Source organism: Arachis hypogaea, chromosome 15, assembly GCF_003086295.3.
Source record: "Arachis hypogaea cultivar Tifrunner chromosome 15, arahy.Tifrunner.gnm2.J5K5, whole genome shotgun sequence".
NCBI classification, from domain to species: domain Eukaryota; kingdom Viridiplantae; phylum Streptophyta; class Magnoliopsida; order Fabales; family Fabaceae; genus Arachis; species Arachis hypogaea.
Window position 1 is genome coordinate 17778358 of NC_092050.1, and position 11670 is coordinate 17790027.

Genomic DNA, 11670 nt, shown 5'->3' on the forward strand with positions numbered 1-11670 from the left:
AAGAGCCAAAACCAAATTCAAAGCCTTTGAAATCGAATGCAGGGCAGAAAAGGAAACAATTTTCTGGTTCAGATTTGTCAATTGCTATTGCCAAAGCTAAATTGATATTGGAGAAGAAGAAAACCAATGAAGCTGCACAACAGAACAGAGTTTGCTTGCAAAGGAAGAAACAAAGGGAGATGATGCAGAAAATGGAGAGAACAATTTTCTTTGATGATGCTTTCAAGTCCTTTCAGGATTTGGAAAACTTGTGTGGCCATTCACTGACACATTATTGCACAAAGGAAAACCCATTGATGAAGAACCTCACAGGTTTGGTTCTTAAGGAAGAGGATTTTGAAGACAACAACTTTCTTAGTGAAGATTTGGAAGAAGGAGAAGTTTTCTGATATTATTTGATTGTAGTTAATTTGGAATTGAGTTGAAACAATTGTAAATATTATTATGTTAGCATCAATGACATTGTTTATATTCATTAATGTTACTCTCATCAGTGCTACCTCCTTTACTGCGTTGCCATTAAACACATGCAATGAGTTGCCTCAAGTATTAGGGTTGTAGAGAATTAGAATTCCAAATGGATGACCAACATCACTCACTGCAGAAACTATCAATAGATAATAACAGCTGTGATTCACTTGCATCCTTTTCGTTGTTGGAAACATGGAGTCTATTGTGGTGTCATAATCACTAAATATTTACAATTATTGTGTCACGGTCTCTAATACCTTAGCTTCTTTATTTCTTTTTGAACATTGAGACTCTTGGTTTGATTGTTGTTCTTGTATTTTTAACCCAAGCAATGTTTTAATGCATCGCTTAGAGTTTCTGAAAATTTGTTTAACAAGTAGTATATATCAAGACGATTAGAAGAAATAAAGAATGATTAAATTCTGTCATAGATAGAAGCTTTAATGAGAGTTCTTTTAAATTAGAATTGTCATTCTCATATTATGAATTATACATTTTTTAAAATTTTCTTCTGAGAATTTGCAGCGTCGGATAATATAAAAACTGAAAATTTTGCGAACAATGATAATAATTCCCAATAAAAAGTAGTTGATTAATTAAATGTAATAATACATATCTTTTGCCACAATTTTCACAATCCTTTTCTTTCATTATATTTGGTCTTGAATCTCCTTACTTCAAATTAAAACAAAAATTAAACCCTTCTTATGAATCCAAAATTTCCTACAAAATTGTGCTCTAATGCTAAAACTCTCGATATGAATGTATCATGTGAACTTTAATATTTCTCCCAGTCTGAGAAGATTGAATATGAAGGACCAAAAAGTTGAAGTCAGCGATCAACATTAATTAACTCAACATCAAACACAAGCCACGAATTTGGTGGTATACTTCCAACCCGTCTGTCACCATATCTGTAAAAACATAAAACAAGACACTTAGCAATAAGAGTGAAGAAGAAAGAAACGAAGTTACTGAACAGAAGTTCATACCCCATAGATGGTGGAACTGTGATTCTTCTTTTGTCCCCAACCCTCATCCCTGAGCCAAAAAAAATACAATAAGAGTTCAAGATATTAATTATAAATTAACTACACAGATCTATATTATAACTTACCATTGACACCAATATCCCATCCCTTAATGACTTGTCCTACACCTGCAATCACAGGATAAAATAGGTAAATGCATATGTAGAAAGGAAATCCATGCAAATTAAAACAAAATCAACTGAATTTGCATATACCAAGGTGAAATTTAAAGGGTGCCCTTCCAACATTCGAGTCAAATATTTTCCCATTTTTCTGCAGCTTGCCAATATATTTAACACTGACCTGAAACCAAACAATTGATTCCCCATTAAAAGAGATTGCATTGGAAAATAGGTTGAATAACATTAGTCTACAGTAGTAATTTGTGCAAGTTCAACCAACTCAATCAGTAGAGGATGTTAACCTTCTTTCCAGGAGCTGCTCTTTTGCCATCTGGCTTACCCATAGATATCTCCTCAATAACCAACCCATTTGGAAAGGTTCTCACTTGAGATGGCTTCGCTTCCGTCTCTTGTTTCTTTCCTTTTTTCTCTGAGGCAGACAGCTTATTTTCAACAGGTTTATCAATTTGATTTGGAGTTGCTTCTCCTCCAAGGGGCTCTTTAGCCTTGTTCTTCTTTTTGTTTTTCTTTTTCTTCTCAACAAGCTCCCTGCCAACAAATACCACACATCCAAATAGTTAGCACCACAATATATAATGTGAAGAGGGAAATACACAAGTGAGGAAATTTAGCATCCTAAATGCTCAAACATTGAAAACAATACTGAACAAGTTGTTATCCTATTGAATTCGAATTTACAGAAAATAAGGATATCAAATGAAAATGAAAACTCAATTTACAAGGTATTATATGCAATAAAAATAGTTGCCGGGTATCATGAGAGTTTAGCCCAAAAAAACATCATATTGTAGATTAAAATATTTCAATGATATATCTTCAACATGAAAAACTGTGTAGTATGACTGATACAGTGATACTGTAGTTATTCATATGAAAATTCTTACTCATTGGATGGTTTTTCATCATGCACTTCTGTAGTCTTAACTTCCTTCTCCTCTGGATGTTTTCCATCTGGTGTAGCAGTCATCATGCTTTTGCCAGGTGCCTGAGCACTTTCCCCTTTACCAGGTTCTTTCAACTTGTTCTTTTTCTTCTTCTTTTTCCTGAAAATTATGTGAAATCATTATCAGGAGAGAAAAAGAAGTGCAAAACAGTCAGTATAAATTAAACAGAAGGCACAAAGTGTTCTTTGTCAGTGAGCCTTTTTAAGAAAACCAAAGGCTGGTTGGCACAAGGAAGATGGAAGATGTAAGACGTCACTAAATCAGTAGATCCATCTCACCTGTCTTGCTGCTGCGGTTCATCTCCATCGGCACTTTCGACTTTCCGTTTTAAGCTTGGAGAATTATTAACATCTTCTGCATTTTTGCCAGCCTCCTCAGCTGTCTTATGTGCATTGTTTCCTTTAACTTCAAATTTAACTTTCTCAGCAGCAGAAATTGGAAAACCATCCTCATCTTCACTTTCCATATCATCTTCTTCACTTTCCGAAACAGGATGGCCAGTCTCACCCCTAATTGGAGACATTTTGTTAACTTTCTCTTTCATCTGAGCTTCCTGTTTCTTTTTCTTCAATTTCTGATCTGGATCTTCTTCATTTTCAGGCATTTCATCGTCCACTATTTCCTCAATTCTAACTGTATAATTAAATGCAATTAGCCAATAATAATAAAAATGCAACTGTCTTTGCTACTTGCAAACAGACATGAATGAATACGCGAATAAACAAGAAGGTTCATGCCGCAATACAGAATAATTGCTATTACTTTGTATGAGCATCAATTAGAACACTAGATAATGATTTAAAAAAAAATAAACAAGAAAAAAAAAACAACACAAGGGGAAAAGGCAGAAAAATCAATAATAATGCAATCAACTAATCAATACCTCCACTATTTGGGACATGCGAAGATCGGTACATTTCCATATCACTATCATCTGTGTAGTCATCATCATATTCACCTTCAGTATCATAATCAGATGAATCCTCTGTATCGGTTCCCTCAACATCCTCTGGGAATGAATCACTTTAACATTGTAGTAAGGAAAATACAGAATATAGTTAAAAGAAATTTGAAATGTAGCACAATAAAATAAAAAAAAAATACTGAAGTTCTTTAAAAGGATACTATTCATAGTCATCCCTAAGGTCATCCCCATCATCTGCGACAAAATAACCAGAAAGATGGATGCTTTGTGGTCCAATGACGGAGAAAGCCACTAAGTCATCATCACCAAACTCGAGATTCAAGGGGCAAGACTCAATCTTATTCGGTAGCAATGAACACAAGAAAATTGGACTTTTGTGTCCAGAAGAACACTGAAGAATGGTTTTCTCATTGGATGAACCAATGCCTAGTGTAGCCTGGAATTTAGAGCAACAAAGAAAGAAGACACAAGGAAACTAATTATTACTAACACTAAAATTTTTAATCAGGCTCAGAAAGATATCAAAATCCAACAATGCATAAAGTGCTAGATTCATATCATACTGTCAAGTGTCTCACTCAATTATTGCTATTATCATTATCTAAAGGCAGTAGAAATCAATAACTAACAAAACAAACCTAGAATTCTATATATTTGAAAGAAAAGAGCGAATTAAATGATACAGACGTGAGTGACATGAAGCTTTCCCTGGATGTTGTCTGCATGATAAGGATATGGCTTCCCGGGCTTAACTTCAATCCCTAACCAAAGAAAAGAAAAGAGAAAAGTATGAATAGGTTAAGGTGTTATCCATGAATGAAGGAATGAAAGATGCAATGCAGCTGAAATGTTTGAATAAAGTCCAGTATTCCAGTTAGTAAGTAAGTAAGTAACTAAGAAGGTTTGGTGATTGCAAAGTTGAGAGTGAAATTGGAGAGGAAGGTGACTAACCCCAGAATCCCATTGTTGTTGTTGTTGTTGGTACCAAACTCAAACAGTGTCCAATTCAACTTTGATTCCCGACCCCTATATACTTATTAAGAATTCAAAAGGGAATGCGACTAACCCTAGTCAGCACTCACCAGTCACCACAAATCAGCAGCACCCTAGTCCACCGAAACGGACACCTATACCTACACTCATGGGCCTAACTTCGAATATTCGCCCAATTACAATTTTTTTAGTGTCTTAGACCAAAAATTATGACATGTGCAAAAATATTTATTCAATACACCCTTTATAATAAACATCATTTTGGCTAGCAAAATTGGGTTGATCTAACGAATAGCTTATTAGTCTATTTAAACAAATATCAAGACTTCGAATCCTATCTTCGATTCAGGACCAATTAATCATTAGCCTGTTGTTTGCTGGAGTGAATGATACAATGAGAAAAAAAAAACATCATTTTGGCTCTTAACAACCAAGCACGCGTTTTAACAACCAATATTTTAACAAATAGTATTTTTCATATTTGTTTATTAATAACTATCCCTATAAAAATGTTTTTATGTGAATATAATAACTAAAATACTAACATATATTATGTCTTACACTTACACACATAAGAAAATTGACTGCTTGACCAATCAAGTTGGTTATATTATGATAATAAATTAGTCATACATGTTTGATTATTAAAGTGTTTTAATTTCGATTTCCGTAATGCAGGTATTATGTACATACTTGTTATATAAATTCTCCAATAAAATATAAAAACTTTGGCCGTACCATTTACATCTTGGAATTTAAAAATAAGAATAAAAAAATACATTTGTTTTTTACTTTTTTACATTACCCTAGTATTTTATATAGATTGAGTTACAGCCGAGTACGACATGTTCCGATTAACTTTGTATGCTTATTCTTTTTGTAACTTACACTGAAGAATTCAATCAGTTCTTCTGTTTACTTGACCCTAATATCCAGATTCATTCTTGTCAGAAATTGCCATTTATCATCTTCGAAACTTTAATGCCTCGGTTTCCACCTCAGAAGAGAAGGTAAATAAAGTGAACTTGTTGACTATCTATTTTATTTATTGTTGTAAAAATATTGTTACAATGTCAGGTAGCCATTAAAATAAGATGAACAAGAAGATTGATTGAAATATAAGTACCGTACCCCTGTGCATTATAACACCACCTATAATAATATTGCATATTACATATACATGTGAGTCTCTCAATCACAGATATAACTTGGATGATTTTTATATACATCTCTTTTAATTCCTTCCTAAAATCTTGGGTAAACCAAATCTTATGGATACCCAATTCAAGTATCCAAGTACAATCAAATTAACATGGTAATTGTGTATATCCTAAAAATAATGTAGTTTCAACTTTATCACACTATAAGCGATCTACTAACTGAGGAAACTGTTGCAGAAGCCATGTCACAGCCCTGATTATTGCCTGCATTCATATTACATTACAGAAATATTATTTTTGCAACTCAATCAAACTCGGTTCATTAATAGAAAACTATAATTGGAATGAACAAAATAAAAAATACACATACCAAAGCTGCATCCCCTGGCTTGATTGCAGGTTCAACACAGTCTCGTCCATATCTGTTTTCAGAAAAACCATAACTTGAGATCAATCATAAAAATTCCAAACAATGAGTTGATTAATGTAAGGTAGCTAATGAATGTATCTATCTGAAATTCTGAATTACGTTATTTGTTTGTTGCCATTGATAACCTCCAAACGATAAAAACTGCATCCTCTGCTAAAGGGAAAAGGTTTTCCCTTCCACTCTGCAACCATTTCAAACAGTGAAATGAATAATACAACAATTAAAGAAGCAAATATAGTTGAAATTAGAAGAATATGAGAAGGGACCTAAATGCCATGTGACCCCAACGGAGGAGTGGTCGTTAGTGGACAAATCATCAATCACGAACTGCAGATCCGTGCTGGTTGCGTTCGTGAAATGTCTAAAGAATTCTAGAATCTCCTGCACAATACAAGAGATAATAAACCCTAATTCCTAAATCATACAACAACTTGAAAGTGAAATTACCTTACGACCAACAAAGGGACGGGGAAACACGAGGTCTTCGTAGACACAATTGAGGGCAATAAGGTCCTCCACAGAATCGAGGTCGCGGGAATTGATTCCGCCATAGAAATTCCTCACAACATCTGCAGCTGAGTCCACTGCTACTGTGGGAGATTGATTCTTCTCAATAGCCTTACTGATGAGAGCTTTCAATTTTCTTGTTCTTGATGGTAAAAGGGAAGATGCATTGTTAACTGAGTTGAGAAGAGGATTTGTGGAAGAAGATGAACATGGTGAAGTTGGAGACCATGCCGCGAAACGTGTGGAACTCCAACTGGAAATGATCATCGACATTTTTATGGTCCACACTTCTTCACTTCCTCCATAGATTTCGTTTATGAGGTACTAAATTCCTTTGAATTCTCCAAGCTTTTTTCTTTTTCTTTTTCTTTCTCTTTTTTTTGGACTTGTGGTCCATTATAAGCAATACTCATAAGCCCAACATTGGAGAGAACTCATAGCCCAAACAATATTCTTTCTTTCTCACCTATACCATATTTTAAAAAAAAAAAAAAGAGGGGCCAACAAATAAATAAAGTTGAAAACATGTTCAACTATTACATGTTCAAGTCTCGTCTTGTTCATATATGAATTTATTGGTCAACGACAAACTCTTAATAGAACTCCGATCCGTCGTTGATATTTGAGAATGGTTACTTGATTTAACAAATTTGACTAAATTATCGTTCAATTACATGTAAATGTTTACTATAATTTTTTTTCTGTTCAAAAATAATAAAATATCATATTTTTATATAAAAATATAACTAAAATATCAATACATATTATACTAAATAAGGTAGTTAAACATGTTAAATTATGTCATAATTTTTAATTATTATTTTTGCTTTAAGACATCTTTACCTGAATAACGATTACATTAATCTGCTGAAAAAGAATGCAAAATATCTCATCGACCAAATTATATATTTTGAAGGTGACCGGAATATCTGAAAAAGTTAGATCATGCTCTATAAACAAGTTGAAAATCTACCATCTTTCACCTATTTTGTAAAAAAAAAAAATAAATAAATAAAGAAAAACAGTCGTGCCTATTTGAGTATTTTATTTGTTAACTTTTTATATTCAATTTTTTTATTTTCTTTTTTAAATATTTAAAAAAATACAAGAGTATTTATCCAATATTAAATTTGATCCCAAATACCAAATAAGTATATGTTGTCGATGAATTTTAAATATTAAATTTAATTTATTAATAATAATTAATTAATATATATGACTCAAATTCGGTAACCTTATAATTTAGGAGACAAAAAAGAAAAGGCTGCCAAATATAGAATAGCATGAAAGTAATGAGAGAGTAACAAGATCAAATACTGGCACAAGAAATGATCTCATGAAACAAAAAAATCTAAGTAGTGCTTCATCTACTTGACAAATGGAATTCCAATACCTTTATTTAAACAATAGAATATGATGATTAAACAAATGACACCACAGGCCTATGAAACACAGCCAGCAAAACAATTTTGTGACATTGGGGTCTCCTCCACTATAATACAATACAATACATAACATTATAACACTCAATAAACTCTTAATAATAATAAATATATGTTTTTGTTTTCACTACCCCAAAGCACTACCTACTTTGATAGTTACATAAATGGGACCCTCCAAAAACACTGCCTTACTTTGTGTGGCAAGAGTTACAAATGGCATTCCCTCAAAACAATTGCAAATTTAATTCAATTCTAAATGAAACAGTAGTAACATATATATGTTCTGATGGATGATTAATTATTCTTCTCCATCATCTCAGTTAATCAAATTTGCCATAACGCACACATGCATCTCCACATGGTATGCCTATGCTTCAAGATCATCAATTTTAATTTAGCTGTAAACCACTGCCTATGTTTTGCAGTAATTAAATCCAACTACCACTAAACAAAGCTCCCTGTTTCTTATGTTTTCTTCATTCAATTCCTGAAATAAAGGAAGAAATGAAAACAATAGGAAGCAATGACTTCAAAATTCTGATTTTCTTCTTCAATTCCACCTTATTCATCAGGTCATTAAAGTCACCGCATAAATCAAATGGAGTTGCTGTCATCCTCCACCCTTACTCAAATATTAATACGTCACCTAAAATATTTAATTCAATACAAGTAGCTCCCAATAATAATACATTATATTACTACTATTATACCTAAGACCAATTAAATTGTACTATATACCATATACTATAAGTTATATTAAATATCATCCTTACCCTGAATAAATAATAATCCTGAACCTTAATGAGAATTATCCATCTAAGGATCCCAAAGAGAATCATTCCACTGCACATTTTCCTCATCAAAAGTTTGATCATACCCATTATTTGCAAACATCATTGAATCATCCATCATGAATGTGTCCGGCATTTGCATCCACGACTTGGGTGAGTCCAAAGGGGAGTCATTGATGGCTTGAATCTGCGTTGGGGATAGTCTCACCGTGACCGGCACTGCAGCGGCCGAGCCCGGCGATAAAATATTATCACCTGGCTCAACCGATACAGTGTTAGTCCTAAGCCTGAGGGCAGCCTCGTGCGCGGCCATTCGTATGTGGTCGGCATTGTTGCTGAGAGGGCGCGGGAGGGTGGCCGTGAGCTCGGGGAAGTTAAGCCTGGCGTCGCGGCCCCTGAAGTGAAGGGCCGCGACGTCATAGGCCGCGGCCGCCATCTCAGGTGTCTCGAAGCTGCCGAGCCATATCCGAGTCTTGGTCCCCGGCTCGCGGATTTCGGAGACCCATTTGCCCCATTTCCTCTTGCGGACACCTCTGTAGGGAGAAGTAGCAGGGCCGGTAGGGTTGTGATGGTTGGAACTTGAAGAAGGCATGTCCATGCACAAAATGTGGTACTATAAGGTATGAAAGATTATAGTATATAGTTTTAATTCAAGAATTACTATATAGTAATTAATGTGAAAGTTAGTGTGTGCCAGATATTGGTATTTATAGGCAGGCATTCATGTGCGTGCATTTCAAATTGAAACGTGGCAGGATTATGAGCCTCTTCACTGAGCTTCCTCGTAGCTGCACGAGTGAGAGACAGGGATTTCAGATATTACTTTAATTTCCTCAATTAATTTAATATATCTGCTTATTGTTTCAAACAAAATCTATGTATCTATGCTCCTCCTGGTACTGCTTGATATCCATTGGATTAATTGAATTGAATAATATTAATATTAACGAGAGTATGACATGTGTGTGCGCCAACTATTGAACTCGAAATTAAGGATTTGGATAAAGAAGAAATACAGAATAAAATAAAAAAATTATTATATATTTACCAAAAATTAAAATTAATTATTAAATAAATTATTATATATATATATATATATATATATATATTTTTTTTGATATTTTTACATATTTTTATATTAATAACTGGTTTAATAATTGATATTTTGTGTACATATAATTTAATTGTTAGTATTTTTTATTAATAACATGGGTAGTAAAAGAGTTTGGCTCTGTTTAAGAACGCGTTTTGAGAACTTAGGTGGCATGGGTTTCGGAAGACCACTAATCCAAATTCAGAGAACCCTTGTGAGTCTCTTTTTTTTTTCTTGGAAATCTTAAATCAGCAATGGGATATTATATATATGTATATATTATTATGCAAGCAAAGAACACTAATGTCACCTCTCTTTCTTCAAGCACTGGCCCATTTGTCTTGGGTCTATTCTATTATCTTCTTGCTTGGATACTGAATCGGCAAATCTTTTTTGCTAGTAGAAACTTTGAAATGACGTCACGTATTAAGATTGTGAGATCATTCAAAAATTTATATTGCTCTTAATTAGCTTATTAGCTAGAATTAGGATATATATGAGATATCACAATTCACAATAAATAAAGAACAATTTTAAGAACTGTGTAAGCTGACCTGTTGAAAATAAAAAGAGGAAAAAGAAAGAATTCAGATCTTTTTAATGTATTAGGTTTTAAAATTATCATCTTTATCTGTTTATTAACTAGTATTTTTAAGATATCTATTATCAATTTAATAATAATAATAATAATTGAATCACTCAACTTAATTTGAATAATATATCAGGTAGACTTACACTCTAACTCTAACCACCATTAATTAGTCAATAATAAATTAATATTATAGTAATAGCGTCATGATAATATTTTTACTTTGAATCTAACTTTTAACTCTGTAATATTTGCACAGTTTAAAGAGGAATTGTTCGTTTGGCAGCTTGTATGTGGTTTTCATTTTCATTTATGGTAGCTAAAATTTAAAAGAGAATTTTTGTATTTTAATATGACGCTTTAATAAATAGTAATAGTTGACGACTAAATCTCTATTTTGATCTTTAAAATTTACGTAATTATCTATTTTAATTTTTAAAATTTAAAATTTCTACAATAATGCTCCAGATTTAGATTCGAGTATCAATTTAGTCTTTCGACTTTTTCAGATAATAAGTCAGCAAATGGAGTGTTAAGATGATATTTTTTTTGTCATGTTGGATGTTGCAACAACTAGCTGACGTAATTTAATTTGTATTTGTACTCAATATAGTCGCTGAAATCTTAATTCTAATCTTCTTCATCCTCCTTTCTCCTTCTTCTTGTCTTATTCTTCTTTTTCATTTCACAATTATTAACAACAACAACAAACCTACCACCATCACACTCCAAAAACCCCTCTTTTGCTTCTCAAAATCACTCCCATGGTCTAAAATATCCAAATTAGGATTCGATTTCAAACGGGGCCACAACTATAAAAAAAAAATATTCCTAAGCTTAATATTACTCTGAATCAAAGGGGACCACAACTATAAAAGCAAATAACACATTTTGCTATGTCCAATGCAACAAAGAAACCCTTGTTCCACTACACGAGTTTAAGACACTTTTTATGCAATAGAGCGTCTTGAAGGTTTCTGTTTATCACGAGGACGTAGACGAGGAGGAAACAACGTCCTTTTGGGTTGATTAGAATCCCATGGCAGCGATGACGTAGGGGGATTGGCAGAGTACGGAGGCGAAGAAGAGCTTATTGTGGAACTCGCGCTCACCTTACTGCGAGGTTGTTGTGGGGTCCATGAGCTTCACTG

General features: G+C 33.3%; 3 protein-coding genes across 3 annotated transcripts; all 3 read right to left on the bottom strand.

Annotated features, from left to right (window-relative positions):
* Positions 1-1039: 1039 nt before the first annotated feature.
* Positions 1040-4903, bottom strand: LOC112749761 (peptidyl-prolyl cis-trans isomerase FKBP53). The gene is made up of 11 exons (XM_025798131.2): positions 4466-4903; positions 4202-4275; positions 3715-3950; positions 3473-3612; positions 2868-3222; positions 2530-2688; positions 1927-2173; positions 1718-1805; positions 1589-1630; positions 1464-1512; positions 1040-1385 (listed from the first exon to the last, which is right to left on the bottom strand). Exons 1-11 carry the CDS (start codon positions 4476-4478, stop codon positions 1304-1306), a joined length of 1485 nt encoding a protein of 494 aa, XP_025653916.1. The 5' UTR covers positions 4479-4903; the 3' UTR covers positions 1040-1303.
* Positions 4904-5614: 711 nt separating this feature from the next.
* Positions 5615-7062, bottom strand: LOC112749762 (uncharacterized). Its single transcript, XM_025798132.2, has 5 exons — positions 6545-7062; positions 6364-6478; positions 6197-6278; positions 6038-6089; positions 5615-5931 (listed from the first exon to the last, which is right to left on the bottom strand). Exons 1-5 carry the CDS (start codon positions 6875-6877, stop codon positions 5869-5871), a joined length of 645 nt encoding a protein of 214 aa, XP_025653917.1. The 5' UTR covers positions 6878-7062; the 3' UTR covers positions 5615-5868.
* Positions 7063-7975: 913 nt separating this feature from the next.
* LOC112749763 (ethylene-responsive transcription factor ERF021) lies at positions 7976-9629 on the bottom strand. The gene has a single exon (XM_025798133.3). The coding sequence runs from the start codon at positions 9433-9435 to the stop codon at positions 8863-8865; it is 573 nt and encodes a 190-aa protein (XP_025653918.1). The 5' UTR covers positions 9436-9629; the 3' UTR covers positions 7976-8862.
* Positions 9630-11670: the final 2041 nt, after the last annotated feature.

Coding starts and splice junctions, on each gene's coding strand:
- LOC112749763 (XM_025798133.3), bottom strand. CDS start 9,435: ATGGACATGCCTTCTTCAAGTTCCAACCATCACAACCCTACCGGCCCT.
- LOC112749762 (XM_025798132.2), bottom strand. CDS start 6,877: ATGTCGATGATCATTTCCAGTTGGAGTTCCACACGTTTCGCGGCATGG. Junction 6,479..6,544: donor GTCCCTTTGTTGGTCGTAAG/GTAATTTCACTT, acceptor TGTATTGTGCAG/GAGATTCTAGAATTCTTTAG. Junction 6,090..6,196: donor AATGGCAACAAACAAATAAC/GTAATTCAGAAT, acceptor TTCTGAAAACAG/ATATGGACGAGACTGTGTTG.
- LOC112749761 (XM_025798131.2), bottom strand. Junction 3,951..4,201: donor GAAAGCTTCATGTCACTCAC/GTCTGTATCATT, acceptor TCTAAATTCCAG/GCTACACTAGGCATTGGTTC. Junction 1,513..1,588: donor ATGGGATATTGGTGTCAATG/GTAAGTTATAAT, acceptor TTTTTGGCTCAG/GGATGAGGGTTGGGGACAAA.